The sequence below is a fragment of the Gobius niger genome, assembly GCF_951799975.1.
Source record: "Gobius niger genome assembly, chromosome: 13".
In the NCBI taxonomy this organism is placed as follows: Eukaryota; Metazoa; Chordata; class Actinopteri; order Gobiiformes; family Gobiidae; genus Gobius; species Gobius niger.
In genome coordinates, this window is record NC_136864.1 from 28,415,869 (window position 1) to 28,443,137 (window position 27,269).

The window sequence follows — 27,269 nt, forward strand, 5'->3', positions numbered from 1 at the left end:
AGCGGTCACTCGGCCATCCGCCCCCCCCTTCCCCGCTGCGGGAGGAGGAAATAGAAGTGGGTTGATCCGTCTGTGCCACATCTCATACAACACAACCACACATTCGCACACAGTACACAGCGTGCCGTAACAGTGGCCTAGTAAAAAAGTGCGCCAACGTGCGAAAACAAACGCACACACAAAAAATACGCGAATACGACGCATTTCTCCCCCCCCCCCCCCCCCCCCCCAGGCTCTGGCTCTGGCTCAACAGGCCGCCGTGACCTCCCGTCCGTCAAGCAATTAACCGCAATGACACGCTGCGCAATTGACGTTTGGGGGACGCAAGGGCAAGGGCACGGGGGGGATGAAGCACCTGCGAACCAACACACGCGCGCAGACCCGTCGCCTTTGCGCCCGAATTGCAAGGCGCAAACCGATGATTGAAAACGTCACTCGACTTTAAATGAGCCATATTCACAGAGGTCAGCGGTGTAAACACACACAGACAGTGCGCGCAGTCGGTGTTGATTGCTCGGCCCCGATTTGACGTTGCCAGGTGCAGACTTTGCGCGCACATACGAACAGGGCGATGTTTTTCTTACCTTGCTTTGGCGATGTGGAGGGAGAATTCTGCAGAAAAAGGGCACCCCGAGGAGCAAAAACAGATCCTGCATGCATCAAAACGAGCCAACTATACCTTCAGTGGGGGTTACTGATGCTGACGCTTAAGTCGCCATTTGCGCTTCAACACTGAACACATTTCGGCCGCGGAATAACAAAAACGCAGGCTGTGTTTGTTTCCCCCCCCAAAATGTTGTCTCCTCAGCACCCATGCATCTATCCACTGCGCAGAGCCAGCCTCAGCCCAACCCTTACCAGGGGCCCCGCTGCGGAGACGCGGCTCTGCTCGGGCGGGGCGGTGGATGGAGAGTGGGAGAGCGGAGTGGCAGGGGAAGGCGCGAATGGAAGGATGTCTCCAGGAGAGCGGGAGGCCAATGAGAGAGGCGGCGCCGCTTGTTGCTAAGGCTGGGAGAGACGGGGAGAGTGGGGAGGGGGGGGTAGCCAGGGAGATGTGTGTACCCTACATCTTATTTCAATGAATTGTTATTCCAAGAAAGGCCACCATCTAAGTGATTCAAGACCTTGTTGTTGTTGTTGTTGTTGTTGTTGTTGTTGTTGTTGTTGTTGTTGTTGTTGTTGTTGTTGTTGTTGACCTGGAGCTGGTTGTCCACGTGCAGCTCATCAACAAAACGTCACAAATGATGAGAGTCACACTTAAAGCTTGAACCAAAAGGGATCTCCTTTTTAAATGTTATGGTTTTTTTTTGTTTTTGGTAAAGGAACAGGCCACCGGTTTTCCATTCTGTGATATGTTCTTACCTAAGCTTAGACGAGTTGATATGTAGCTGAAACCGAAAAACAGCCCTGGACTCAAATTAGCGTAATTGTGACACTTCCACAAATACATATTTTAACCTCTTACCCCCCGCCTTAACATTAACGAGTGCATTTTCCCCAGTTCGGCTTTTTATTATTATTTTTTTGACTGGCATCATCAGCAAAAAGAACTGGAAAGGTGGTCGTAGAAACAGAAGCAAAATCATTAATATGAATAATAAATAATAATGGTCCCAAAACTGAACCTTGTGGTGCACCATACTCCACGGAATTCCTTTTAGATTCATTTTTTTTAATTCTGGGCTTTACCCAAATCTAAAAGCTTCTCGACTGGAGAGCAACAATGAAACGCCTCATTTGAAAGCTAAGACCTACAAAAGTGACGGAAACTTTTCGTCACGTCGCCACATTTTTGTCATATTTTTTAAATTATTTTTTCTATCATTTTTTGTTGTGTTGTTTTTTTGTCCGTGTTTTTCTCATGTTTTCATCCCCTTTTTCTCGCTATTCTGATGCTTTTCTTTTTAGCTTTTAGATTTGGGTAAAGCTCGGTTGAGGCGGGACCGGTGGCCCTAAAGCCAGTGGCCCTTCTGTGCTCTTCCAGAACGGACATATGGCCAGTCCGCCCCTGTAGCTGTCTGGTCTTTGTGAGTGTCCGTGGAAGAGCTTGGTCGCTTCCAACTTCAACCCCGTTTGGAGCCATAGGAATACATCGGACGAGTCCAAATGCTAGCAACATCTTTGGTCGTTTTGCGTGACTGAGGGCACGCACAAAGACCAGACAGGTACGCATCAACTCGTCTAAGCTCAGGTAAGAAAATGAAATGAACTTGAAAAATGTATTGGCCTATTTGTTTATGATAATAAAGACAGTCCCTCCATGATTGTTGTGATTGTTGCGTGCTGAAGTGCCTGATTTCGTGGCCCATTTTGCCAGAATTTGCAATGAAAAAACGTTTCATTGCAACGTTTTTACATTTAAATCTAACTTAAACCACGCACACAGACTCTGAGTCCACGCGACTATGATAAAACAAAGTCCTGAAAGAGGCTCCGAGGAACAGACCGGATGACAAATGTTTATTTCGCTCATTTACATTTAGCGGCGGCCCCAGTTCAACAGAATTGTGATTCCTAAAGTTCACGCACTTCACACAAGCGCCATCGCATCGCAGCTGGAAAGGAAGCAATCTAAATGTGAACGACGCATTTGTTTGCCAGATAAAAGCCCTTCGCCAAATGAGAATCCAGTAACAGAGAAATGAGACTTGAACAGAGGATGGGGGAAGGATTACAGGGCGGTGCTCGCTGTAAAGTCAGACCCAGGTGAGTGGGAACAGATGCAAAAGTCCTCGCTTCAGTCTCTCTGGGCAGGGGCTGGACGCAACTTCCCGCTCACAAATATGACAAGTAGCCTAAAATGGATTTAACTCATCAGAAACGGTCACTTAAAGGGGCTAGATGCAAGTTAGTCATTTTATACTCACTACTGCCACCTCAGGTCTTATGCGTAGCTGCAGCTTCTATATTAAGCTCGTGCATGACGGCACTTTGGACCCGAAGTGACAGTGCAGGATTTTAGAGGCAGTTGTGGTGAACAGGTCTGAGCTCATTCAATACATTAGGACATGGCTGGAACATGTAGGGGGAGGAAAATACTTTTTTTAGTTTTAGTTTAAACATTTATTAACTCTGTATAGTCCGTAAAGTTGCGGAGTTAAGGAATTGTTGTTAACTTTGCTGAAATGTTGGAATAGTTGCAGGGTTTTGGAAAGGCCGCACTGATTCCGCAGAGTTTGCTTGATTCTGCGTAGAGGAACTGAAAAGAGATCAAATACTCCCTGATTAATGACGGATGGTTTCCTCACTATTTTAAACTGTTCACCTTTATTACCTCATGTGACAACCAACCCGTGCGACATGGTCTCCTGTAAAATTGGGACAAGTTCTGTGATCCGGTGGGTCATGGAGGGACAGATTTGAGAAATTAAATCTCATGTCATTCTAAATGTAACTCTACAGTACAATTTGGGAAACAAGGGGATTTAGATCTACTGTGCAGGTATATGGCTCTGCAAAAAGTCTCTGCACAAGAATTTTCTTTATGAATCTGAAAAGCTATAGACATAGTTTCATTATTGACAATAACAAGTGTGACAAAGAGAGAAACCAAGGGTTGACACAAAAGTCAAATTTGTCAAATTGTCCTCTCAATCGAGACAAACTTTCTGCAGAACTGTCTTATCTGTTTCATATTTCCATACACCATGAGTGCTATTGTTTTCTATAGAGCCACAGTGTTATATAATCTTTACTCTGCACTGTGGGGGGTTGTCCGGTAGCTTAGAAACAGTGCAAGTCTCAGCAAGACTGCGAGAGCGATTGATCCAAAAGCCTTTTCCTCTCCAAGCACTACTCCGCTTCCACATCGAGGGTCACGTTTCTTACATCAGTTGCTGTAGGGAAACGTCTCCAACCCTTAACCACCCATTCGAGACGATTGCTTTTGGGAAACTTTACAATATAAGTTGTCTTTTCAAACAAGGCACAAAACGACAACAAAAAGGAAAGTCATTGGCTCGCTGTGATGGCTTCAATATCAGGGATTTAGTGTTTATTCATTTTAATTCCTCTCGAAATGCTTTTAAGTTTGGTGTTTTTCTGGTTTAGCCATGGTCTACACCCTGTTCAGACATCACTAAGTCCAATTTAGATGGATGGATGGATGGATGGATGGATGGGTGGATGGGTGGATGGGTGGATGGGTGGATGGATGGATGGGTGGATGGGTGGATGGGTGGGTGGGTGGATGGATGGATGGATGGATGGATGGATGGATGGATGGATGGGTGGATGGATGGATGGGTGGATGGGTGGGTGGGTGGATGGGTGGATGGGTGGGTGGGTGGATGGATGGATGGATGGATGGATGGATGGGTGGATGGATGGATGGATGAATGGATGGATGGATGGATGGATGGTTGGGTGTGTTGGTTTTTTCGGTGGATGAGAAAGGCTTTTGTCTTTACTACAGTGTGCCGTTAGAGTTCATCACATGTGCCTTGGAAGATTATCTTATCTCATCCCCTTTTTATCTTTTTTCAATATCAGATTTGTGTTCCAAGACACGGGCCCAGGTTTTACACCGACTAAGTGAGACGAGGTTTTCATTACATTTATTTATCAGCTGAAAAAGAATGGGGAACTCTAAACCAACCTTTTTGAAATTCATAGTTATACATATTATGTGATTTAAACTTCTTAGAGTAGTTGTATGACACAGTGCGTTTAGTTCTACTTAATATTATTTTGAAAGATGAATTCTCCTATATAAGTGAACGCATCATGTTGTAGGCCAGGGGTTCTCAAAGTGAGGATTGGGACCCCTCGGGGGATCACGGGACACTGAGGTGGGGGTCGCGAGATAATTTCAATATCACTTCAAATGTAGAATGTTTTGCAGCTAAAGTTATTCTAAATGCTTATTACACTTATACAGAAGGGGGTCCCGAGTTGTTGATCTGACAGTATTGAGGGTCATGTCCCAAAAGGTTCCGGAACCCCTGTTGTAGTCTACAATATACAGTATCTTATCTCTTAAGAATAGGTTTGTGGTGATTTGATACTTGTATTCTGGTGTATGACCTGGTGCTGATTGCAGAAAATGAATCGGACCCTCAGAAAATGTTACATATTGTTCCTATCATTCTTGTCATTTTATTGGAGCGTTGACACTTGCTTGAGAAGATAGCGTTTGGACTGTTCCCCCCTCTGGCTAAACCCCTCGTCACTAAATACTGCTGCTTTGACTTCTCCCTCTTTAGCACTGTTATTGTAGTGTCCCGCTGCAGCCTGGGCCTCTCTGGGACCGTCCCGTCTGTGCCTGTCACCGCTCGGCCCCTGTGACGTGGACAGGACCGTCGCAGTGTCATCCCAGTGCAGATATCGGACCACATTGGCCAAGGTCTGCAGAATGTATACTTTTGGGACATATAAGATAAGATAAGATACGATAAGATACGATAAGATAAGATAAGATAAGATAAGATAAGATAAGATAAGATAAGATAAGATAAGATAAGATAAGATAAGATAAGATAAGATAAGATAAGATAAGATAAGATAAGATAAGATAAGATAAGATAAGATAGATAAGATAAACCTTTATTGTTTATTTTTGTGATGCTTTTTGTTGTTGAAGTCATGCTTGTTGCAGTAATGAGGCTGCAGAAGTCACTGTCAGTCTGGCTTCACGGTCAGTGGCCAAAATTGGTTTAATTCTGCCCGGAGAGGGCAGAGCTGTACATGCACTATGTCCATCCAGAACTATGACACAAATGTCCTTTGTGTTATTTAACATGTGCTCACTGTGCTCATTAATTCACTGACCACACAAAAGGAAAAAGCATGCTAGTACTTTAAAGACAGGTTATACCGATGCTTGAATTATACTTTTTTATAATACCAATAATAATATATTTGTCCATTTATGAGTATGTTAAAATGTTGTACATGGTAATGCTAAAAGGTGTATATGTAAATAAACTATTATTTCAACTTCCTTTAATGCTGTCACTGAACCAAACAGGTATCATGTATTTATATTGGTCTATTATTTAGATATACTTTTATTTTTTTGATACCATGTTGGTATCGCTTAAAGGAACAGGCCACCGTTTTTCCATACTGAAATATGTTCTTACCTGAGCTTAGACGAGTTGATGCGTACTTGCCTGGTCTTTGTGCGTGCTCTCAGTCACGCAAAACGACCAAAGATATTGCTAGCATTTGGCCTCTCCTAATGTACTCATATAGCTCCAAACGGGGGTGAAGTTGGAAGCTACTCTCCCATGGGCACAAAGACCACACAGGTACATATCAGCTCGTCTAAGCTCAGGTAAGAACATATAACAGTATGGAAGAACTGTGTGCCCTCTGTCATGCAAAAAGACCACAGATGTTGTTAGCATTTGGCCTCTCCCATTGTATTCATATGGCTCCAAACGAGGGTGAAGTTAGAAGCGACCACCCTCTTCCACGGGCACAAAGACCAGACAGGTACGCATCATCTCGTCTAAGCTCAGGTAAGAACATATCTCAGTATGGAAAAACGGTGGCCTGAACCTTTAATAGTAGCAGCCCTAGACATATGAGTAAAAAGACCTTGTGCCTGTTATTATAAAGCCTTCATATCGACGATTCACTTTCATTTATCCACCAGGAAAAGAATCAAAGATAATCAGGCCAGACAAAGTAAAGAGTAGTCGCTTAGAATTATTCTCACACAAATGCACAACCCACTGGCCTAGATAGCACTGCCAAAACACAGCAAACGAGCAGATGAGAAAAATAGGCTAATGCTCCTGAATCCAACCTTGAGGCCAGAAAATGAGTCAGCACCAAAAGACAAAACTGCTCCGACATATCCCCACTCTCATAATGTCCCAAATGTTCCATGGCATATTTACTACATTGAGCAAAAGATACCGTATGCAACTGTGGCTCTATAGGTGCCACCACTGAGTGCATGGAAATGTGTCCCTTATGAACTGCTTTGTGTCATGTCAAAAGTTCCATAACTTTAACTATGGCTGATGAGATTTATGTATGACAATATATGCCCAGCTTAACGTCTGAACCCCGACTTTAACCTAACACATTATCCCAAATGCAAAAGCTTCTTGACTGGAGCTTACAGCGTATAGGCCAGAGTAATGCCTGATTTAAAAGCTAAAACCTACAGAACTGAGGTAAGATTTTTTCTTTTTTTGCTTACATTTCTGTTGCTTTTTTTAATTCCATCTTTTGTCTCCTTTTTTGGTAATTTTTCATCGCTTTGGTCACGTTTTTGAAACTTTGTTGTCATTTTTTGTTCCGTTTTCATCTTGTTTACGTCCCATTTTCAGCGCCATTTTGACTATTTTTAAGAAGCTTTCAGATTTGGGGGAAACCGAACTGGGGAAAAATGTGCTTGGTTAAGGTGGGGGTTAAGAGGTTAAAGAACAAATGAAGGCATCACCAGTACCATTTAACCCAAAATAGTTATGTCCATTATATTAAATCATGTCCATTTTATTTCTCTAAAATCCAAACTCAGCTTTAAAGGGACTATATAGAAAATGATGTAAGAAGTCAGAAGTGCTGTCATGCATGAGCTTAATATAGAAGGTGCAGTTACGCGTAAGACCTGAGGGGGCAGTAGTGAGTATCAAATGGCTAACTTGCATCTAGTCCCTTTAACCTTTTAACCCCATCTTAGCAAGGTGCATTTTCTCCAGTTCGGCTTTAACCAAATCTAAAAGCTTACAGCATATAGGCCAGTGTAACGCCTCATTTGAAAGCTAAGACCTACAAAGCTCATCTCAACTGATCTTTTTCCTCGCGTTTTCGTCACACATTTTTGTTTGTTTGTATGTTTTTACTATGTTGTCGCTCTTTAATTGCATTTTCATCCTAGTTTTCATCTTACTTTTGTTTCTATTTTGACACTGTTACCAAGAAGCTTTCAGATTTGGGTAAAGCCAAACTGAAGAAAATATTCTCAGTTCAGGTGAGCTTAAGAGGTTAAGGGCGACCTGTCTCAGTCAGTTAAAAATATAAATAAACAAAATGTAAGAAAAAACAAAAAAATGCCTTTTAGAGCCAGTAGGTGTCAGTAGCGCATTGCACAGGCTACACACCAAACACGCGAAGAAGACCCGAGTCTCCATGCTAGCATAGCTGTTTGACATTCATCCTCGTCGGCTCATGTCTGGGTCAAAAATATAAAATCTAACCATGAACATTATCCGATGGTCTGTGTCCAGGCTGTGTGGAGTTAGCGGACTGCACAGGTAAACGCAAAAGCACAATATCCAGATGAGCAGCGGCGGTCCTTGAGCTGAACGCGGTTAGCATAACGTTAGCTAAGTGGCTAATGGCTCTACAGATTAGCATTGTTATTCTTTGGCATTTTATCAATTGTAAGTCGATAAATGTTCCCGGAAGACATGTTAGTGGTGAATAATTCTATAAAAAAATCGGTCAAGTATGTTATTTGCTTCGAAACAATAATCTATAAGCAAAGGGGGACATTAATAGAATTTGCTATTTGAATGGCAAATCACAGACTACACATGTTTTTGTTGTGATAGACGTTTTGTATTGAAAACCCCTCTTGATGTGTTGTGTTGAGGCTGCAGTAATCCACTGTTTTCATAGTAATAATGGGCTAAAGTGGAATTCTGCCAGCCAGCACTGTAAGCCTAAGCTCTTTTCAAAGTATTTTTTAACAAATGGTTTAACCCAGTGGTTTCTTTCAACCTAGGGCTGTGCAATTAATCAAAATTCGATTACGATTTCGATTACAACAGTAAACGATTACAAAATTAGCATAATCGCAAAAAATCGATTATAATATATATATATATATATTTTCATTTTTATTTTTCTAATTTTAAATTTTTGGATTTTTTGTCACTTTTTCTGCTGGATTTGTGTCACTTTTTTGCTGGATTTTTGTCACTTTTTTGCTGGATTTTTGTCACTTTTTTGCTGGATTTTTGTCTTTTTTTGCTGGATTTTTGTCACTTTTTTGATGGATTTTTGTCATTTTTTTGATGGATTTTTGTCATTTTTTTGATGGATTTTTGTCATTTTTTTGATGGATTTTTGTCATTTTTTTGCCGGATTTTTTTCACTTTTGCTGGATTTTTGTCACTTTTTTGATGGATTTTTTTTAAAGGCAACACATAATCGTTTGAATAATCGTGATTTCAATTATGACAAAAATAATCGTGATTATTATTTTTTCAATAATCGAGCAGCCCTATTTCAACCTCTACAAACATTCTTTGAAACCTCTATTAGTTGAGCCAATGTTAATGCTCTTGGAGATGGTTATCAAGCACTATTAACAGAATTTAAAGATAAATCACTAATGCAACACTATTAGTAACAAACTCTGCTTTGTTTTCCAGTCTCTCTGCGGCGAACTCTCCCCTGTATGGAAGCACTCACCTCCGACAGTTCAGCGGCTGGTTCGCCCCCAGAATAACAACAGGCCACTCCAGCGCCGGCCCGCTGTCCGCACAAGCCGAGGGCTCTGGAACCTTCAGGCAGCTCCCCTGGCAGTTCCAGCAGATCCGAACGCGCAAGAGGGGGACGGAGTACCAACCGAAGAACATTAAACGCAAGAGGACGCACGGGTGGATCAAGAGGAACAGCACACGCGGAGGGATGGAAGTGATTTTGCGAAGGATGTTGAAGGGGAGGAAGTCACTGAGCCACTGATGGAAAGACTTTGGGGATGAGACTATGGCGACAAAGGCAGCGGGCCGTCCCACACTGTCTGGGATGAAAGCACTGATACTGCAGACCGGGTGTGGTAGTTTTGAATAGAGTAGGAGGTCAGAAAGTGGACGGTGAAGGAGACGGTTTCAGTATCAATGCTTTGGAAATGTTGATGAAATAAAATGTTGGGCCTTTGAAAGTAATACATGAAGTTTGTATAATTTGCATTGCCTTTGTTTCAATAAGCTTCACAGGGATATCTTTATCAAAACATCTGGACACAACACACACATCTAAGTTGTCGTATACCTCTCCAACTAGTTACACAGTTATGAGTTGGTCATTAACATAACTGGCGGGCAGATCTCTTGCATTAGTTTATTCCAACCAATTATCTCATAATGTTATACTTGCATAGCGAAGTATTTTTGTCCAAAGCAAAAGATTGGGGGCCGAATAAACACATGGTGACACATCTGTGACTGAACTGGGGAAGTTGGGGGTTTCCTGATCAAGAATTTTAAAATAATTGAAGTAAAGTCAGACAAGTAAAGTGCTTTAAGATAAGATCAGCAAAAACAATGAAGTTGTGAAGATGAGGTGGAGGATCAATGGGGCAACCTGCAGGGGCAGATCTAGAGGGGTGGCACAAAGGTCTTGCCACCTCATTGATGTGATCTAATGTCTCAGCTGCTCTAGAAGCTACTTGGGCGCTTACAAAGGCTGTGCAACATTGGTTTGAATGACGTTCTAAGTTCGCGGACGCCATGCTCATGGACCTTAACCGGATTTAATGTGAGCTGGGCGTCACTCTCAGTACTTTTTTGACCGGACAAAGAATTACAACTTTATAGCTAAATAAGGAGCCAGGTGCCAACTCCTGTGGCCCCCAAGAACATGATGATTTTTTCTTCTCAATCAATCAAATCAATCAAATTTTAAAAACAAGAATCACAGTAGACAGCAATAAATACAAAGACACATAAAAACAGCAGTCGAGTCGGTGGCTCTGTATCGAAAGCTTTTCTGAAAAGATGTGTCTTCAACTGTGATTTAAAAACACTCAGCTCTGTGATGTTTCGAAGCTGGACCGGAAGTGCGTTCCACAGCTTTGGGCCTTGCGCAAATGACCGGCCTCCAAACTTTTTGTATTTGAACTTGGGAGTGACGAGGGAGGCGTGTTCAGAGGAGCGCAGAGTTCTGGCTGGTTCGTAGACCGTTACTAATTCGACGAGGTAGGCCGGGGCCAGACCATTGATGGCCTTGAACACAAACATCAGGACCTTAAAGTCCACCCTAAACGCCACCGGGAGCCAGTGGAGAGAGCGGAGGACTGGGGTGATGTGCGAACCCCGGAAATTATCCCTGACCCCATGATTGCTACCCCATGATTTTTTTTTTTCTAGATCCGCCCCTGCCAACCTGACCAGCATGTATTTAGAGGTCGGGGAAACCTGAATTTCCAGAAGAAACCTAACGCAGACACAGGGGTGAACATGCAAACTCCACACAGAAAGCACTGGTCCGGGATTCAATCGACTCAGGACCTTCTAGCTGTGAGTCAAAAGTGCTGACATACATTGAGGAAGCCGAGGGAAGTCTGCGAAGGCGATGGATTATAGGTCACTGTGTCCGACTTTGTAATACATTCAAACTCCCGAGTTTTAATTTCAGACTCACCTTCTGTCATAATGAAACGTGTGTCGACTTTACTTTAACCGAGGTCATTTTATCCAGTTCAGCTTTACCCAAATCTACAGCCGACAGGCCAGTGTAACGCCTCATTTGAAAGCTAAGACCTGCAATAATGATCCAAGACTTTTCCTCGCATTTTTGTTGCTTTATCATCACTTTTTTGTTGCCTGTTTTGTTGCTTTTGATGCTTTTTTGTTGTCACGTTTTTATCCTCATTTATGTCTCGCTTTTGTCGCCATTTTCAAGCTTTTTTGCCCTACTTTAGCTGAGCACATTTTCTCCAGTTCGGCTTTAACCAAATCTAAAAGAAAAAAAGTCAAAATTGCGACAAAAACGAGACGTTGAACAAGGATGAAAACGTGACCTAGAAAAAAAAGCATAAAAAAAATACAACAAAAAAGTGATGACAACGCAAGGAAATATCTTCACTCAGTTTTGTAGGTCTTAGCTTTCAAATGAGAGGTCACTCTGGCCTATAGGCTGTAAGCTCCAGTCGAGAAGCTTTGAGATATGGGTAAAACTGAACTGGAGAAAATATGGTCGGTTAAGATTTTTTTTTCTTTTTCAAACAAATCCAACACTTTAGATCCTTCAATGTGATCTTTATTGAAATGACAAAACATGCTTTTGAACTCGCGACCTGTAAAATGAAAATGTGAGGGAAAAATGAGCCGACGGGTCCGTGCGGTCTGACAGCACAGAGTAAATGGAGATTTGGTTTTTTTTTGGAACAGGACAGTGTCATTAAAGGTGGGAAGACGGAGTCAGATCAAAGCCCTGAATCTTCACCTGGTCAAAAAGAAGTCACGTACAAATGTATTTACAAAATATATAACTTTTCAGCAGCCTTTTTTTTAATCTGCCGTATGGAGAGAGGCTTCGCTACCACGAGATAAATGCATGAAAAACAAAGTGCGGCCGATAGAAAATGTCAAGCTAAAAATATACGGCTACTGGATCTGCATAGGGGTTGGGGTAATCCTATGACTTAGTGTGTTGGGACTGGAGGGCAGGAGACAACAGCTGATGAAGAACAATCCAAAATATAATAAATAGCTTGAAAGTTTTTTTTTTTTTTAATAGAGGAACAAATAAAATCAAACATCTAAGAATAACCAAATGTAGCAAATTTGAGAAACTGAAAAAAACAAAAATGCATTTCAGATATTGTTTTCATTTAAAGTGAAAGTCTGTAAGTTTCGTAAAGGTATTATACATTTAATAGATTGTGTATAGATACAGACGGCATCTCTGGAATCGCCCATATATGGTAATTTTTAAAAACAGTTAAGGGGGAAAACAATTTTGAAAAATGTATATTTTCTCTTATTATTCAAAAACTACTGTAACAAATGCTGAAATATGAACATAGTTTCTACTAAATAATGATACAAAGACATGGAGAGGAGCAAAGTGGTTCAACAGCCCATAAATACATGAATAACGGAGAATGTTAATTTCATGCTACATGTTAGCATCGGGCTAATGCTAACGGTTAGCTAGCGCTTGCTACAACTGCCGTTTTTTCACGTCTACTAAACAATCTGCTGTGAGAAAATATCCATATGGGCCCGATTTACACTTGACGTTATTTGTGTTTGATAAATAAGTTGATATTCCACCAGAAAATGGCAAAAAAGAGGGAAAATTGTGTTTCTCTGAAGATTCTATTTTCCCCCTCGGCGAAGCCACGCCCCCTTCTATGACGAGATGCCGTCTGTATCTATGATTGACCGCCTGGGTCTGAAATGTTTACGTAACACAAGAAATAATAATAATAATAATTTAAAAAAACGTTTCCCTCCCTTTGTTGATTTCAGCACCTAATCAGAATCCGCGGGCTATCGCTTTGACCAATCAGATGAGCTTTTCCTGTGAACCAGCCAGTCAGGTCCAATCAGGAACGAAAGGGGAGGGAGCTTGATTGTTTACTTTTGAAAGTTTGTCCTTGCTCTCCTCAAACTAAGACTGGCTTTCTGGTTCAATCAGGAAGGGAGGGACTGGCTTGTTAGCTTTAAACTTTCACTCTCCTCACTTTGCAATCTTACAGACTATCACTTTAATCACCTATTTATAATCAAAATTAGTAAACTTAGATTCATCATATGCAGTGTTAATTTCGTCGACTGAAATATTTAGTCTTAATTTTAGTCAAAGTGATATTTTTGGCGACTAAAATTGGACTAAAACTAAATTAAAAGTTTCTCATGAGACTAAAACTGTGACTAAAATGTCCAGATATTTTAGTCGACTAAAATAAGACTAAATAAAAATGAAAAGGAGAGACTAAAATCATCCAAACTTCTAATGACCGTCTGAAAGAGCCTCAGATCATGTAAATTCTCTGCCAAAGGATCAGCTCTGAGCTTTGTTCATGTGGAGCAGCTCCATGAAGCAGAAGAGCTTTATTAAATAAGATTATAATCAATATTATCAATGCAAAGTCGACTAAATTCGTCTTAAATTTAGTCAACTAAATTTACTTGCAATTTTAGGTGACTAAAACTAGACTAAAATTGAAGATATTTTTTTGACTAAAACTCGACTAAAATCGAATTACATTTTCCTCAAAAGACTAAGACTAAAACTAAATTAAAATATGTTGTCAAAATTAACACTGATCATATGGCAGTTTCTCGATCCATTCTTCAATAGCTTGTTGTCACTTGTCCTTCAGGCCCACTGCGACACTAGCCTGGCCAGCCAGCCACTTCAATACACAGGAGCCTCCGGGACTCCGGGCCATGCAATGTTCGCAGCCAATCATTTTACGGCATTTTTTTAATCTCTCCAATCAGAGATGCGAATGTGTGATGCGTCGCCCACATACAAAAGACTCTCAAACTTTATAACTTCGGTTACATGGAACTTAAAGAGTTTGGTTGTTGATTTGGCAGAGGATGGCGCGGTTTCTCAATCTTCAGTGCAATAAATATGTTATTTTCTCCTCGGGGAAAGCCAGACTCACCAGCGTACAGTACCAGCGGCGAGTCTGGCTTTCCACTGAGCTCAATTCTAGGGGCGGAGCAGACTTGAGAAAACAGGAAGCGGAGTGAACCAATCAGCAAATGTAGCAAAGCAACAAGAAACTTCTACAGTGAGGAAGTAGCACACTTTTATTCAGCTTGGCGAGCGCAAGAGAGATTGTTGTCAATGAATTGTTGTTGTGTTAAAAACTTGATATCATTATTTCTATTAAAGGGGGGGTATTATGCAAAATCAACTTTTTCAAGCTTTACATCATGTTATCATGCCATTCCCTCATTAAAAACATGCCTGAAGTGTTGCCTTGGCACATTCACGTATTTTTGAGTAATCTGTAAAAACTCTGATGGCGGCCATTTTAGGGATTGGTTTGCCTGAGTCCTCCTAGGAACGCCCCCACCTCCTGGAGACGCCTCCGAGCTTTCGTCACCAGCCGAGTAACCAACCACTGCCCCTCAGCAGAACCCCCTCCCCACTGATGCCACAGACAGCGTGTGGAGGGGGCGTGTCGGAAAGGCTCAGAGGTTCTTAAAGAGACAGAGGCCTATTTCAAGACATTCACTACAGCCATTTTGAGAGAGACATTTTATACAAGGCAGTTATTCTAGTTTACTGCATTTACAGACCAACAGAAGGTTTGTCATCATTGTGGTGTGATATAGACTGGTGCTATGTGATTGAAAAAAGCAGAATACCCCCTCTTTATTTCATATAATAATAATAATAATAGCGGTTTCGCGTTGATTGTTATTGATGGTACTTTGCGCTGCCCTGGAGTGACTCTGCTCTCGATCAAGTAGCTGCAAAACAAGGATAAGCCACGTGTAGGACAGACCTTTGATTTGCTTAATCCGCCCGTCACTTAACGCCCTTCAGGCCTCGTGAAGATTACGCCGGTTCCAAAGCAATACATTGTAAGGAAAAGTGTACAGTCTGGCTGGCCAGGCTACACAGCAACATTGGTTCTACTGTACATCTCCAAAAGGAAAAATAATAATCCATTTGTTTCCTTACTCGAAAACAATATTGTAAACCAAGACCACTCTAAACAAAAATAGTTCAAATGTCTTACTTTTAAGGCATTATTAGGACAAAATTTAGCGTATCAGTTTTTTTTGTTTTACATTTACTGTACACCACGGTCACAAGTTATCTGTAAAACTAAACTACATTTTCTTTTCTTTTTTTTTTGTAATATCATTCGCAACACAAAGTTAGACACTTTTTTAAAGACACAATTATTACATAAAATGTACAAAAAAAAACACACAAAAAAAAGAAAGAAGAAGAATGGCTGACGCTCTCCGGAGTTCATGCTGCCCTTTGTATCCTTGGGCAAAACAACCTTTTCCCCCATTGTCATTGTTTGTGTGGTGGTTCGATCATTTCCCATTGACTGATTCTGTTCCACTGAAGCCTTACAAAAGGCGTCATGTGGAACTCTGTGCCCCCAGCTTTGTCAAAACGTAACACTTTTTCAGCAGTGCAAAAATACAGGATTGACAGAATGAATGTGAATTAAAAAAAATAGTTTCAAACGCCCTGCGCAAAACTATTTTTCTTAAAGTTTAGTAAAATGATTACCACTCAAATAACTATTGATAAAATAGCATCTCGTTACCCAGGACAAAGAAACTGTCCATATGAGGTTTCCCATTAGCGGCTCTGTGCATGGGATGCTGCAGCGAACTTCCTGTAGCTTAACAACTGTTTCCTGTTCCTGTTTTTAAATGAATTACACAAAAAATAAGTTTCAAAAAACAAATAAAATGTAAATAAAAGTCATAGGATAGTTTTTCAAGCAAAGTAAGTTCAGATTGTGGCGCTATTCTAACCTTTTCACACAATGAATTAGCGTTAGCATTTAGCTTTAGTGCTAAAACGCCTACATTTGTGAACGCAGAAGTCTCCTCCCATCAAGTGTTTACAAAATACAGAAAGTTTTTAATGGCAATTTCCTGGATACTTTCAGCCACGCATTTTTCATCTCAGGTTTACAACTTTTACAAAATTCAGCAGCTCGTGTCCTGACGAAGACCAGGAGGCGGGACCACATTACACCGGTTTTAGAATCGCTGCATTGGCTCCACGTGTGTTTCAGGATCGATTTTAAAGTTATTTTAATGTTTTTAAATGTCTTCATGGTCTTGGTCCCTCTTATCTTTCAGAACTGCTTTTACCTTACGAACCTTCACGGCCCCTTCGCTCCTCCGGCAGGGGTTTCCTAGTTATTGCTAAAGTCAACAGAAAGACTCATGGTGAGGAGTCTTTCCAATATTACGGCCCTCGCCTCTGGAACCACCTGAGGAGGAGCTCAGGGCTGAGGAGGAGCTCAGGGCTGAGGAGGAGCTCAGGGCTGAGGAGGAGCTCAGGGCTGAGGAGGAGCTCAGGGCTGCAGAGAACGAAAATGTTTTTAAGAGCAGCTCAAAACCCACCTTTTTAGCTTAGCCTTTATCTGACTAATCAATTTATTTAATCCTAATATATAAAATGTATATATGGGAAGTTGTGCCAGGCGCATTGTTTTAAATGTTGTAATCTGTAAAGCACTTTGTGATACCTTTCAGTATGAAAAGTGCTTTATAAATAAAGTTTGATTGATTGATTGATTTTAATAATTTAACATCTGTTTATTTCCGTGAACCCCGGCTATCTCCCCACAGGAAACAGTTGTTAGCCTAGCAAGTTAGCATCATGTTACTATGCAACATTCATTGGCCATAACCTATTGATCACAACTGAATCGAGAAAACAATTTTGATAGTTAAATGGGATTCATCATGTATAAACCCTGATAACTCTGTATTTCTTATTTTTTTCCGGCCCAATTGTTTATGATTCACTATTCGTGTCATTCCTCGTGGAAAGAAGTGGAAAGTTAACGCTGCTTCGCCGCCTCAAACTTGTAAAACACACGACTCGTGCGCATGAGTAAATCGAGATGTGCGGAAAGGTTCGTGACGGCCAGGAACGAGCGAACAGATTCAATTCTACTTCCTCTCACTGTTGCCCGTTTGAGAATGGAGGAAACCAGGTAAGTGGGAGTAAGGGGTGTTCATCGAAAACCAATGGGTACGTAAAAACTGGCTTTGCAGCACATGTCCGTGTGCTACGGAGACATGTTGGGGCTGAAAAAAAAAGGAAAAACAGTTGCCACAGACACAGACAGGCAGGCGCTGGAGCTCTGTGGAGAGGGCTGTGGCCTCCATGTGCTTTACTCAGCTCTGACACGGGTGCATTGTGGGTATGATCATGGCCGTTTCAGTTCGGATTTCACGAGTCCTCGCCCAGCTCTCGACTGTCGGTGCGCGCCATCTTCCGAGGAGGCGCCGCCGCATTCTCCCCTTCCGCCGGATCCTGCTCTCGTTTCTTTGCTGCGTTCTGGGACGACAGATAGAAAAATGTGTCTTACTTTTACATCCGGCAGATTTAGACGATTGTTTAGGTACAACGCGTACCTTTTTGTCCCACTGTTGGTGAAGATACCGCAATAAAATGTTTGTCTTCTCTGTCACAATAACTGCAAAACAACACAAACAAAAAGTGTCAAATTGCATTTGTAACAATCAAACGAATGAATAAGTACACGCAGATACCAGCTATTAAAGGGGGGGCATTATGCAAAATCGACTTTTTCAAGCTTTACATCATGTTATTCTGTCATTCCCTCATTAAAAACATGCCTGAAGTGTTGCCTTGGAACATTCATGTATTTTTGAGTAATCTGTAAAAACTCTGATGGCGGCCATTTTAGGGATAGGTTTGCCTGAGTCCTCCTAGGAACGCCCCCACCTCCTGGAGACGCCTCCGAGCTTTTCGTCACCAACCACTGCTCCTCAGCAGAACCCCCTCCCCACTGATGCCACAGACAGCGTGTGGAGGGGGCGTGTCTGAAAGGCTCAGAGGTTCTTAAAGAGACAGAGGCCTATTTCAAGACATTCACTACAGCCATTTTGAGAGAGCAATTTTATACAAGGCAGTTATTCTAATTTACTGCATTTACAGACCAACAGAAGGTTTGCTCATCATTGTAGTGTGATATAGACTGGTGCTATGGGATTGAAAAAAGCATAATACCCCCTCTTTAAAGGAACAGGCCACCGTTTGTCAATACTGAGATATGTTCTTACCTGAGCTTAGACACGTTGATATGTACCTGTCTGGTCTTTGTGCGTTCCCTAAGTCACACAAAATAACCAGAAGATGTCGTTTTTGGCCTCTCCCAGTATTATCCTATGGCTCCAAACGGGGGTAAAGTTAGAAGCTACCAAGCTCTTCCACAGGCACGCACAAAGACCAGACAGGTAAGTATCAACTCATCCAAGCTCGGGTAAGAACATATCTCTGTATGGAACAACGGTGGCCTGTTCCTTTAAATGAGTTTCCCTCTATTCCAACCATCTTCCACAATTAACTGCATACATCAACAAGTCAACCTCTCAAGCTATCAATATAAATGCACTGTGGCCTGTGTGCGGGAACAAACTCCATGCCCAGGTCTAAGCACCAGCGTTGATCCACTGAATAACACTTACTTTGCTCAGAGGGATATTCTCTTGTCGGAAGATACACCGAAGGTCGTCGGTTCTGAAACAACCGGGACGAGGCATGTCAGAATGTTGCTTCATTGTGATGATATTCAAGCGTTACTGATTTACTGCCGCGGATTGGCTATGTATAGATGTACGGTGAAATGTGACGCTTGGGTTGTTGGCAGTCAGCCACTTACCGATGCTTTGCACACAGAGTCGGCGTGGAATCTGCTGAAGTTGCTCTTGTTGTAGACTGGAAGCCCCTTTAAGAACTCGGCCTGTGCAGCGGAGGGGAGAGGGAGACAAAGTCAGTTTCTACTGTGTTGCATAAGAACATGAACAGAATGGAGCCAAATTATACTGGACACACTGCTGTGGTTTGCACTAAAATGGTGTTAGTCAATATGGGCAAAGAACTAAGTGCATAGAAGAGGTTCGACCACCCATTTCAACAGGATAGAGTTTTTGCTGTAGGCCTCACTAGGACAGAATCATAATCAGTTCACACAATAAAACTATACGGGCATGCATAGAAGATCAAATATGATAAAAATACAACAGCAGTGTGTGAGTGTGGGCACATAGGTCAATAGAGCAGCGCTAATGGCTGGGACAGGTTTTAATGTGTTCATGAGTCTGGTGAAGGGGAGGGGAAATAACTGCACATGTTGCGGGAGGTGTGGGTCCTCCTGCCTGAGGGGAGAGGGGCGAAGAGTCAGCGCCCAGGGTGAGAAGGGTCAGCCGTGATCCGACCTACGGGGTGAAAGTGGGCGAGGAATAGGGAGACACACCCAGCGAAACCTGTTCTCAAACCCATCACCTACAAGGCTATCGGGCACATCACCAGCGTACAGTACATTCAAGTATTGTCCTCATAAAAGAATAAATAACGTTGCTACATTTCCTTATTGGAAATGGACACGAGATGTGACTCAACATTTTATAGTTAAAGACAATCATTTTCTTACACTGATGTAGGGCTGAAACAACTGATCGATTACTAAAATAGTTGTCAACTATTTCAGTAATCGATCAATCGTTTTCTAGTGAACACAGACTAAAATGGGGCAAAAATTACATGACAATTCGGTATTTTGGATGAAAACCTACTTTATTTTTTAAAGTGAGGGTCTGCAGTGTTAAATATCCGTCTTTGCCTCGTCCAATCAGAAAGCAGAATGAGCACAAAGAGCCTCCTACAAATGTTTACTTTAAGTTTACTCCATCAACATGTCCTCCAGCGGCGCCACTTTAGCTTTATGTGGTCAAAAAATTGAAAAAAATACTATTTCCATGCACCTTTCACAGCCAAGCGATTAATCGTGAAAATAATCGGTAGATAAATCGGTTATCAAAATAATCGTTAGCTGCAGCCCTACACTGATGTACAGCTGAGAGCTTACACAAACTTCCCATAACTTTGGCTGTGCAACCATACTGTACACAAGGGCCAGGGGCAGGTCCCATTTCGACACTTGGAATATGGAATTCTACTTTTGTTATTCCACTGTCACACACAGGCATGATCTCAATCAACTGTACAATAATAAAACACGTGAAAAAGCAGCCTGTGTGCACTTTAAACTAAATGTTGTGATCCATAGCACACATATTGCTCCATCAGCTGTATGTGCAGGTTTATAGTGAGAAACAAAATCTGCCTTGTCAAAAAAAGAACATCACCTTAGCTCCAATGAACAAAAAAAGGTTCAACAGATTGGAGAGAGCAACCACGCTGATAGTAATAACGTGTCTGCCTCAATAACACTGCGCCTGTGCGGTTTCTTTTGGGCATTTTTCTCATTTACAGCCGTGCAGCACGACCACAAGCGCGTTCCTCACCTTGTCCATGTTTGATCGCGTCGGTAAAGTTTATAATCCAAGCACCATGAGAGAGAAACCGCCGGATGCTAGCGTTAGAGCTAACAGCTAGCCAAGCCTCCCCGTAGTCTTTGTCGTAACCACGAAACCGGTTTGTTTACCACTTCCGCAGCTCCCTACGGAGAAGACAGGCCCCGGTCTGTCGGTGGATGTGCTTATGTGGGACCCCAGCACTCCGTTCGGGTTAGCTCTACCGGCGTGTGTGACGGTATTTTAGGAAAACTTCACTAAACGTAGCGTCCTTCGGCTGCTGTGAGAGCGCTCTCCATTTTTGTTGTTCGTCCGCGGAGGGGCGGGTACATTCCACCGATTCATGACTGTGATTGGCTGCCCGCGGAGGGAAGTGGGAACGCGGGGTCATGATTGGTTAAGAGGTGCTTATGTAATAGGACAATCCCCCATCGCAGTGTTGTGGCATGTTCTGTTCACCGATCAAAACAACAGGAGCGCCGACAGCGCTGTGCCGCTTTTTTAACCTCTTAACCCCCGCCTTAACCGAGCGCATGTTCTACAGGTGTTATCCAGGTATCCAGGCATTACTCAAATCTAAAAGCTTGAAAAAAAAAAAAAAGCGTCAAAATACCGACCAAAACGAGACATAAACGAAGATGAAAAAAAACAAAAAAGTTACAAAAATGCAACCAAAAATGTCAGAAAAGCACAAAAAAGCGCCAACAAAGTTACAAAAAGTGATGAAAAAGAAACAAAAAAGAGCACAAGAGCAACTAAAACGCAAACACAAGCATGACAAACAAAGCATCTGGCCTTCAGACTGCAAGAAGCGCAGATCAGATATGGGCACAGTTTTTGATGCGAGGGCCACTTTGGGGTTTGACCTTTCCATGAGGGCTGGACCAGTAATAATAGTAATGCATCGGTTTTATATAGCGCTTTTCTGGACACAAAGACGCTTTACATTATTCATTCACTCCATACTTGGTGGTGGTAAGCTACTGTTGTAGCCACAGCTGCCCTGGGGTAGACTGACAGAAGTGAGGCAGTTGCGAATTTGGTTTGGTTCATCCATCCATCCATCCATCCATCCATCCATCCAACCATCCATCCATCCAACCATCCATCCAACCATCCCTCCACGATCCATCCAACCAACCATCCATCCATCCATCCATCCATCCATCCATCCATCCATCCATCCATCCATCCATCCATCCATCCATCCATCCATCCATCCATCCATCCATCCATCCATCCATCCATCCATCCATCCATCCATCCAACCAACCATCCATCCATCCATCCATCCATCCATCCATCCATCCAACCAACCATCCATCCATCCATCCATCCATCCATCCATCCATCCATCCATCCATCCATCCATCCAACCATCCATCCATCCATCCATCCATCCATCCATCCATCCATCCATCCAACCATCCAACCATCCATCCATCCATCCATCCATCCATCCATCCAACCATCCAACCATCCATCCATCCAACCATCCATCCATCCATCCATCCATCCATCCATCCAACCAACCATCCATCCATCCATCCATCCAACCATCCATCCATCCAACCATCCATCCATCCATCCAACCATCCATCCATCCATCCATCCATCCATCCAACCAACCATCCATCCATCCATCCATCCATCCATCCATCCATCCATCCATCCATCCCTCCATTTTCTTCCACTTGTCCGTTTCCGGGTCAGCTGCCCAAATCACATTGCACCAGCCCCTATGGTTCCTCCAGCAGGTGGTGGGTCCACAGAAGGACGGCCTCATGGTTCTAACCGGACCTGTCGGTCTCTCATAAGGGGCTTCTGAACCGCTCTTTGTCTGACCCGTCACCTAGGACCTGTTTGTCATGGGAGACCCTGCCAGGGGCCCGAAGCCCCCGACATCAGAGCTCCTAGGATCATTCAGGCTCTCAAACCCCTCCACCACGTTAAGGTGGCGATTCCAGGAGGGATTGGTTTGGTTCATACAATTACAATTCTCAAATAGATTGCAATCGCCTAAACCAGTGGTGTCAAACATACAGGCCTAATGCGGCCCGTGAGATGATGTAATCCGGCCCTGCCAAGGGGCATCACATTTAAAAAAGTATCATCTATCATCTATCATCTGAGCTCATAATAAGAGCTCAGGATATGAACAACACATTATAGCCATGTGGTAAATGGACAGTCTGCCCCAGGGCGGCTGTGACTTCAATAACAGCTTACCACCACCAAGTGTGGAGTGAATGCATAATGACTATGTAGTACTTTGAGGACCTTGTGACACAGGCTTGTAAAGTGCAATACAAGTGTAGGCCGTTGTTATTAATGAAGCTACGGTCAAGTTGGGGCTTTGAGCAAATCACAGCTTATTATTATTCATTTATTTATTGGAAAAAATGTCTCTATGCGGCCCGCGGCCCGCCGTGGGAGCTGAATTTCGGCCCGCGGCCCAAAATGTGTCTGACACCCCTGGGCTGAACACATTAAAAGAGCAACAAAATAGCAGCAACCTTTATTAGACAACGCATATCAGTCGTGATCATGTTTTGAGGGCCAGACTGAAGGGCGAGGTTTTAGTTGGCCCGCCTCTGGTTTAGATGTACAAACTGCACTCTGTTAATGTGGGGTTAAGAAGTTAACACTGTCAGTGCAACATTAACCTCTTCTCCCCCGCCTTAACCGAGCATATTTTCTCCAGTTCAGCTTCATGACTGGAGCTTACAGCCTATTGACCAGTGCATCATCATCACTCATTTGAAAGCTAAGACCTACACAACGTCACCACTTTCTTTTCACATTTTGTGAGTGTTTTTGTCGTGTTTGGTCAGCGTTTAGGATTTGGGTGAAGCCAAATGCACTCGGTTCAGGGGGGTCCACTCTCCACCATCTGAGATCATGACGTCAAATTCTAGAGCAGGAACGACTGAGTAACATCTGAGATCTCATGGGTGAACTAAATTTAACAACTGTTCCCTAATATATAATTCTTTTACTTCTATAATTGTTAATTAAATCTAATTTCTTGGAATAATATTGCTCAAAATTTAACCGTAAAAGTTTGTTCAACATATAATAACACTGTAGTAAGTACAGTGTGTGCTGGTCCATATAAACAAATGAAACAACAGCGTCTTTGTATGATGAGTTCAAGTGCGTTTTTTAATTGCATCATCCCCGTACGTACATTCATCCACCGAGTCATGTAGTAAAATAATTCAATACAAAAAAACTCAAAAGGTTAAGAAAAATAGATTCTTTTTTCATGGTCACAGTGAGTAATAGTTGGACCTTATATTGCAGAGGAATTAAAATGGTTCCCTAAAAAGTGCAACTGAAAGGGCGTGTCATGACGCATGCTGTTAAACCACATGCTTTTACAACGAGTATAAGATGTACAAAACGTAAAAACGTGTGGGAAGCGGTTCTGTACAGGTTAAAAACGGTGACATTCCTGGTTGAAAACAGTCTGCAGGGACCTAGCGTCATGCAGTGTTAACGTTCAACAAACACACCCACTGTACACGAGTGGAAGAGAGATCGGATGTGGAGTCATAGAGCAGTAGAAAGGGTCCATCTCCGCCAATATTGCAAGAAAAGGACACAATCATCGAAATATAGATGTTAAAACATTCAGTGGTAACACATATAAAAAATACAGTGTATAGATACAGACGGCATTGTGTCACTCTTTTTTGGCGTTTTCTGGTAGCATATTTATCACACACAAATAACGTTGCGTCAAAACCCGGTCCTCGTGTATGCCTTGTCTCATTCTTACATTAACTCATTGACTGCCAATGACGTCTATAGACGTCAATAGAAATCCGAACGTTGACTGCCAATGAGGTTTTTCAATTGGAACAGCTGCAGCAAAGCCTTGAGCATGTCTGGTGTTAAAATCTTAGTTGTGCTGCCTAATGCTGCCACCTAGTGACTCAATAAAATAACTACATGTTATTTTATTGAGTCACTAGGTGGCAGCATTGCTCTTTCGTTTTCTCAGCTTTTTGGTCAGAAAACAGAATTTAGGGTGATTTAACTTGTTTTCCAAGGACGATTACTAAAGAATGGAATGAGGTACAAGCAAACTTTTTGAAAGAAGAGAAAGAAGAGAGTCTAATCTGTTTTGGTGGGTTTTGTGTTGACATAGACCTAGACCTACATTTTCTGTGGCTCTTGAAAAAACAGTCAAAATCCTGAAAAACCTCTGGCAGTGGGGAGCTCTCTGATTTGAAAATGGCTGGCAGTCAATGAGTAAAGAACAATTCAGCAGCTTGTCCAGTAGAAGTGAGAAACGGGCACTCCAGGCTAGCCGTTTGCATGTAGCATAAAGCTAACATTAGGATTATGTCTAGCATTCTCCGTTATATGTGTATTTACGGGGCTGTTGAGCCACTTTGCTCCCTTCCAGGAAGTGCAGTTAACATTCATTAACAGGTAAACTGTAGCTGACGAAGCAATTCCCAACATGAACTATTTTAGGAGACACTCATGAGGACGTCCTGTCAGACACAGGTCGGGAGACTCTCAAAGCAATTTCAGAGAAGAGGTGTGAACACGACTGTTGAACACTAAACATTCTTTTTTTTTATTTTTTATTTTTTTAACCATGTTACAATGTTGTTTCCTCATCAAAAGCTTGGCATACTCTTCGAGGCATTCGGGAATTTGAGTAAACTTTGAATCTCCCCCAGGGACTACAGTAGGCTATATAGTGCATAAGTTTACCACAAGCTCACTTTCTGGCCCTGCGAAACCAGGAGAAGATTTCTTACCTCCTGATCTCTTTTGCTAAAGCTTATCCTTCCATCGCAGAGCACTGACAGGCAAAAACAATCCAGTACCCTATCACTTTCCTGAGTTGCAGGTTCTCGAATGTGATGGTACCGGACCCAGTGGGGGAAGGAGCCAGTTTTTACAATTAACTGCATCACACTTTCACAAGTCGTGGCTAAAAAGAAAATTTATGAAGTCCAAAAATGATCATTAATAATGGGTCCATGATCTCTCTGTACAAGACCAAAAATGTCCTCAAAAACAAAATAATTTAACCTCTATTTAATATTATAGGCCTTAAGAGCACTGTGACGTCGCCTGAAACCCAGCAATACACTTCTTAGACGTCTGATTTTTTTGAGGTTTGGCAGATCTCGTCTGATGACTGATTGTCAGTAACTGTGCGCCGTCATGTGACACATCTATTTAGTTCTGAAGGAGCGACCAGTTGGTTTGGAAACAGTGTACGATACATCCAGTTGTGAACATGAAATCCCCTGAAGCTTCTCTAGCAACACGTAGTAGCACAGTCTTTTATTTTATTTTACAGTAGCTACGCAGAAGAAGCGCTTGCGAAGGGGGAGGGCGGGGCTTCGTGAATCAGGAAGTATGGCGAAGGGAGAATTTGTGCAAGCTGTTTAAGATCGAGTATCTTCTAACCAACAAAGTGTAAGATAATGATCGAGATGTGTTTGAGATTATTACCCCGTACCTACAAAAACACAACACGCCCTCTTTAACCTCTCACCACCCGCCTAAACCAAATGCATTCTGTCCTCTTTGGCTATTATATAGGTCTGTGTAGCACCTCATTTGAAAGCTAAGACCCACAAAACTGATCTTTTTCCTCGCATTGTTGCTGTGTTGTGTCACCTTCTGTATGTTTTTTTTTTGTGAAATTTTTGTTGAGTTTTTGTGACATTTTTGTTGAATTTTTGTCTTTTTTTTGTTAGAATTTTTGTCATTTTTTTGTTCAGTTTATTTGACATTTTTGTTGAATTTTTGTCACTTTTTGGTTGAGTGTTTTGTCACTTTTTGTTGAACTTTTGTCACATTATTGTTGAATTTTTGTCATTTTTTTGGTTCAATTTTTGTCACATTTTTGCTAAATTTTTGACATTTTTTTTTTTCAGTTTTTATCACATTTTTGTTGAATTTTTGTCACATTTTTGTCATTTTTTTGTTCAGTTTTTGTCACATTTTTGTTGAATTTTTGTCACTCTTTGGTTGAGTTTTTGTCACTTTTTGGTAGAGTGTTTTGTCACTTTTTGTTGAACTTTTGTCACATTATTGTTGAATTTTTGTCATTTTTTTGGTTCAATTTTTGCCAATTTTTTGTCCATTTTTTGTCAAATTTTTGTCGCGTTTACATCCTTCTTCTAATTTTTTGTGGCTATTTTTGTGCTTTTTTTCCAAGAAGCTTTTCGATTAGGGTAAAGCCAAACTGGAGAAAATAGGATCCGTTCAGGTGGAAGTTAAGAGGTTAAAACCACGTTATGCAGTAATTCCTGATTCAGCTCCTTCTGAACAGACACATTTGCTCAATCTCAACTCTCTACATCAGAAATTGAAACCATAAACATATGCTTGCATGTTTCTACAGACTACACATTCACAATGCTTTTTGCCTTCGCTATTGTGCACAGTCTTCTGCTTGAATCTGTCTATCTGCTCCGTCATCTGCTCAGTTTTACCCAGAACATGTGGAAGGCTTACGTCAATCTTGAACAGTTACGGTGCAGGAAATGAAAGAAATGAAAACTCAGTAAAATC

The 27,269-nt window shown here is 42.0% G+C and overlaps 2 protein-coding genes and 1 long non-coding RNA gene across 3 annotated transcripts in view; 2 read left to right on the forward strand and 1 right to left on the reverse strand.

The window, feature by feature from the left end:
- LOC306973284 overlaps positions 1-27,269 on the forward strand; it is a 547,876-nt gene that overhangs the window by 300,079 nt on the left and 220,528 nt on the right. The window lies entirely within an intron of this gene.
- Positions 8,055-9,820, forward strand: mrpl34 (mitochondrial ribosomal protein L34). Its single transcript, XM_079570195.1, has 2 exons — positions 8,055-8,213; positions 9,339-9,820. Exons 1-2 carry the CDS (start codon positions 8,158-8,160, stop codon positions 9,649-9,651), a joined length of 369 nt encoding a protein of 122 aa, XP_079426321.1. The 5' UTR covers positions 8,055-8,157; the 3' UTR covers positions 9,652-9,820.
- Positions 17,211-21,033, reverse strand: LOC306972328 (DET1- and DDB1-associated protein 1-like). Its single transcript, XM_079568911.1, has 5 exons — positions 20,706-21,033; positions 19,061-19,141; positions 18,867-18,918; positions 17,790-17,851; positions 17,211-17,712 (listed from the first exon to the last, which is right to left on the reverse strand). Exons 1-5 carry the CDS (start codon positions 20,712-20,714, stop codon positions 17,605-17,607), a joined length of 312 nt encoding a protein of 103 aa, XP_079425037.1. The 5' UTR covers positions 20,715-21,033; the 3' UTR covers positions 17,211-17,604.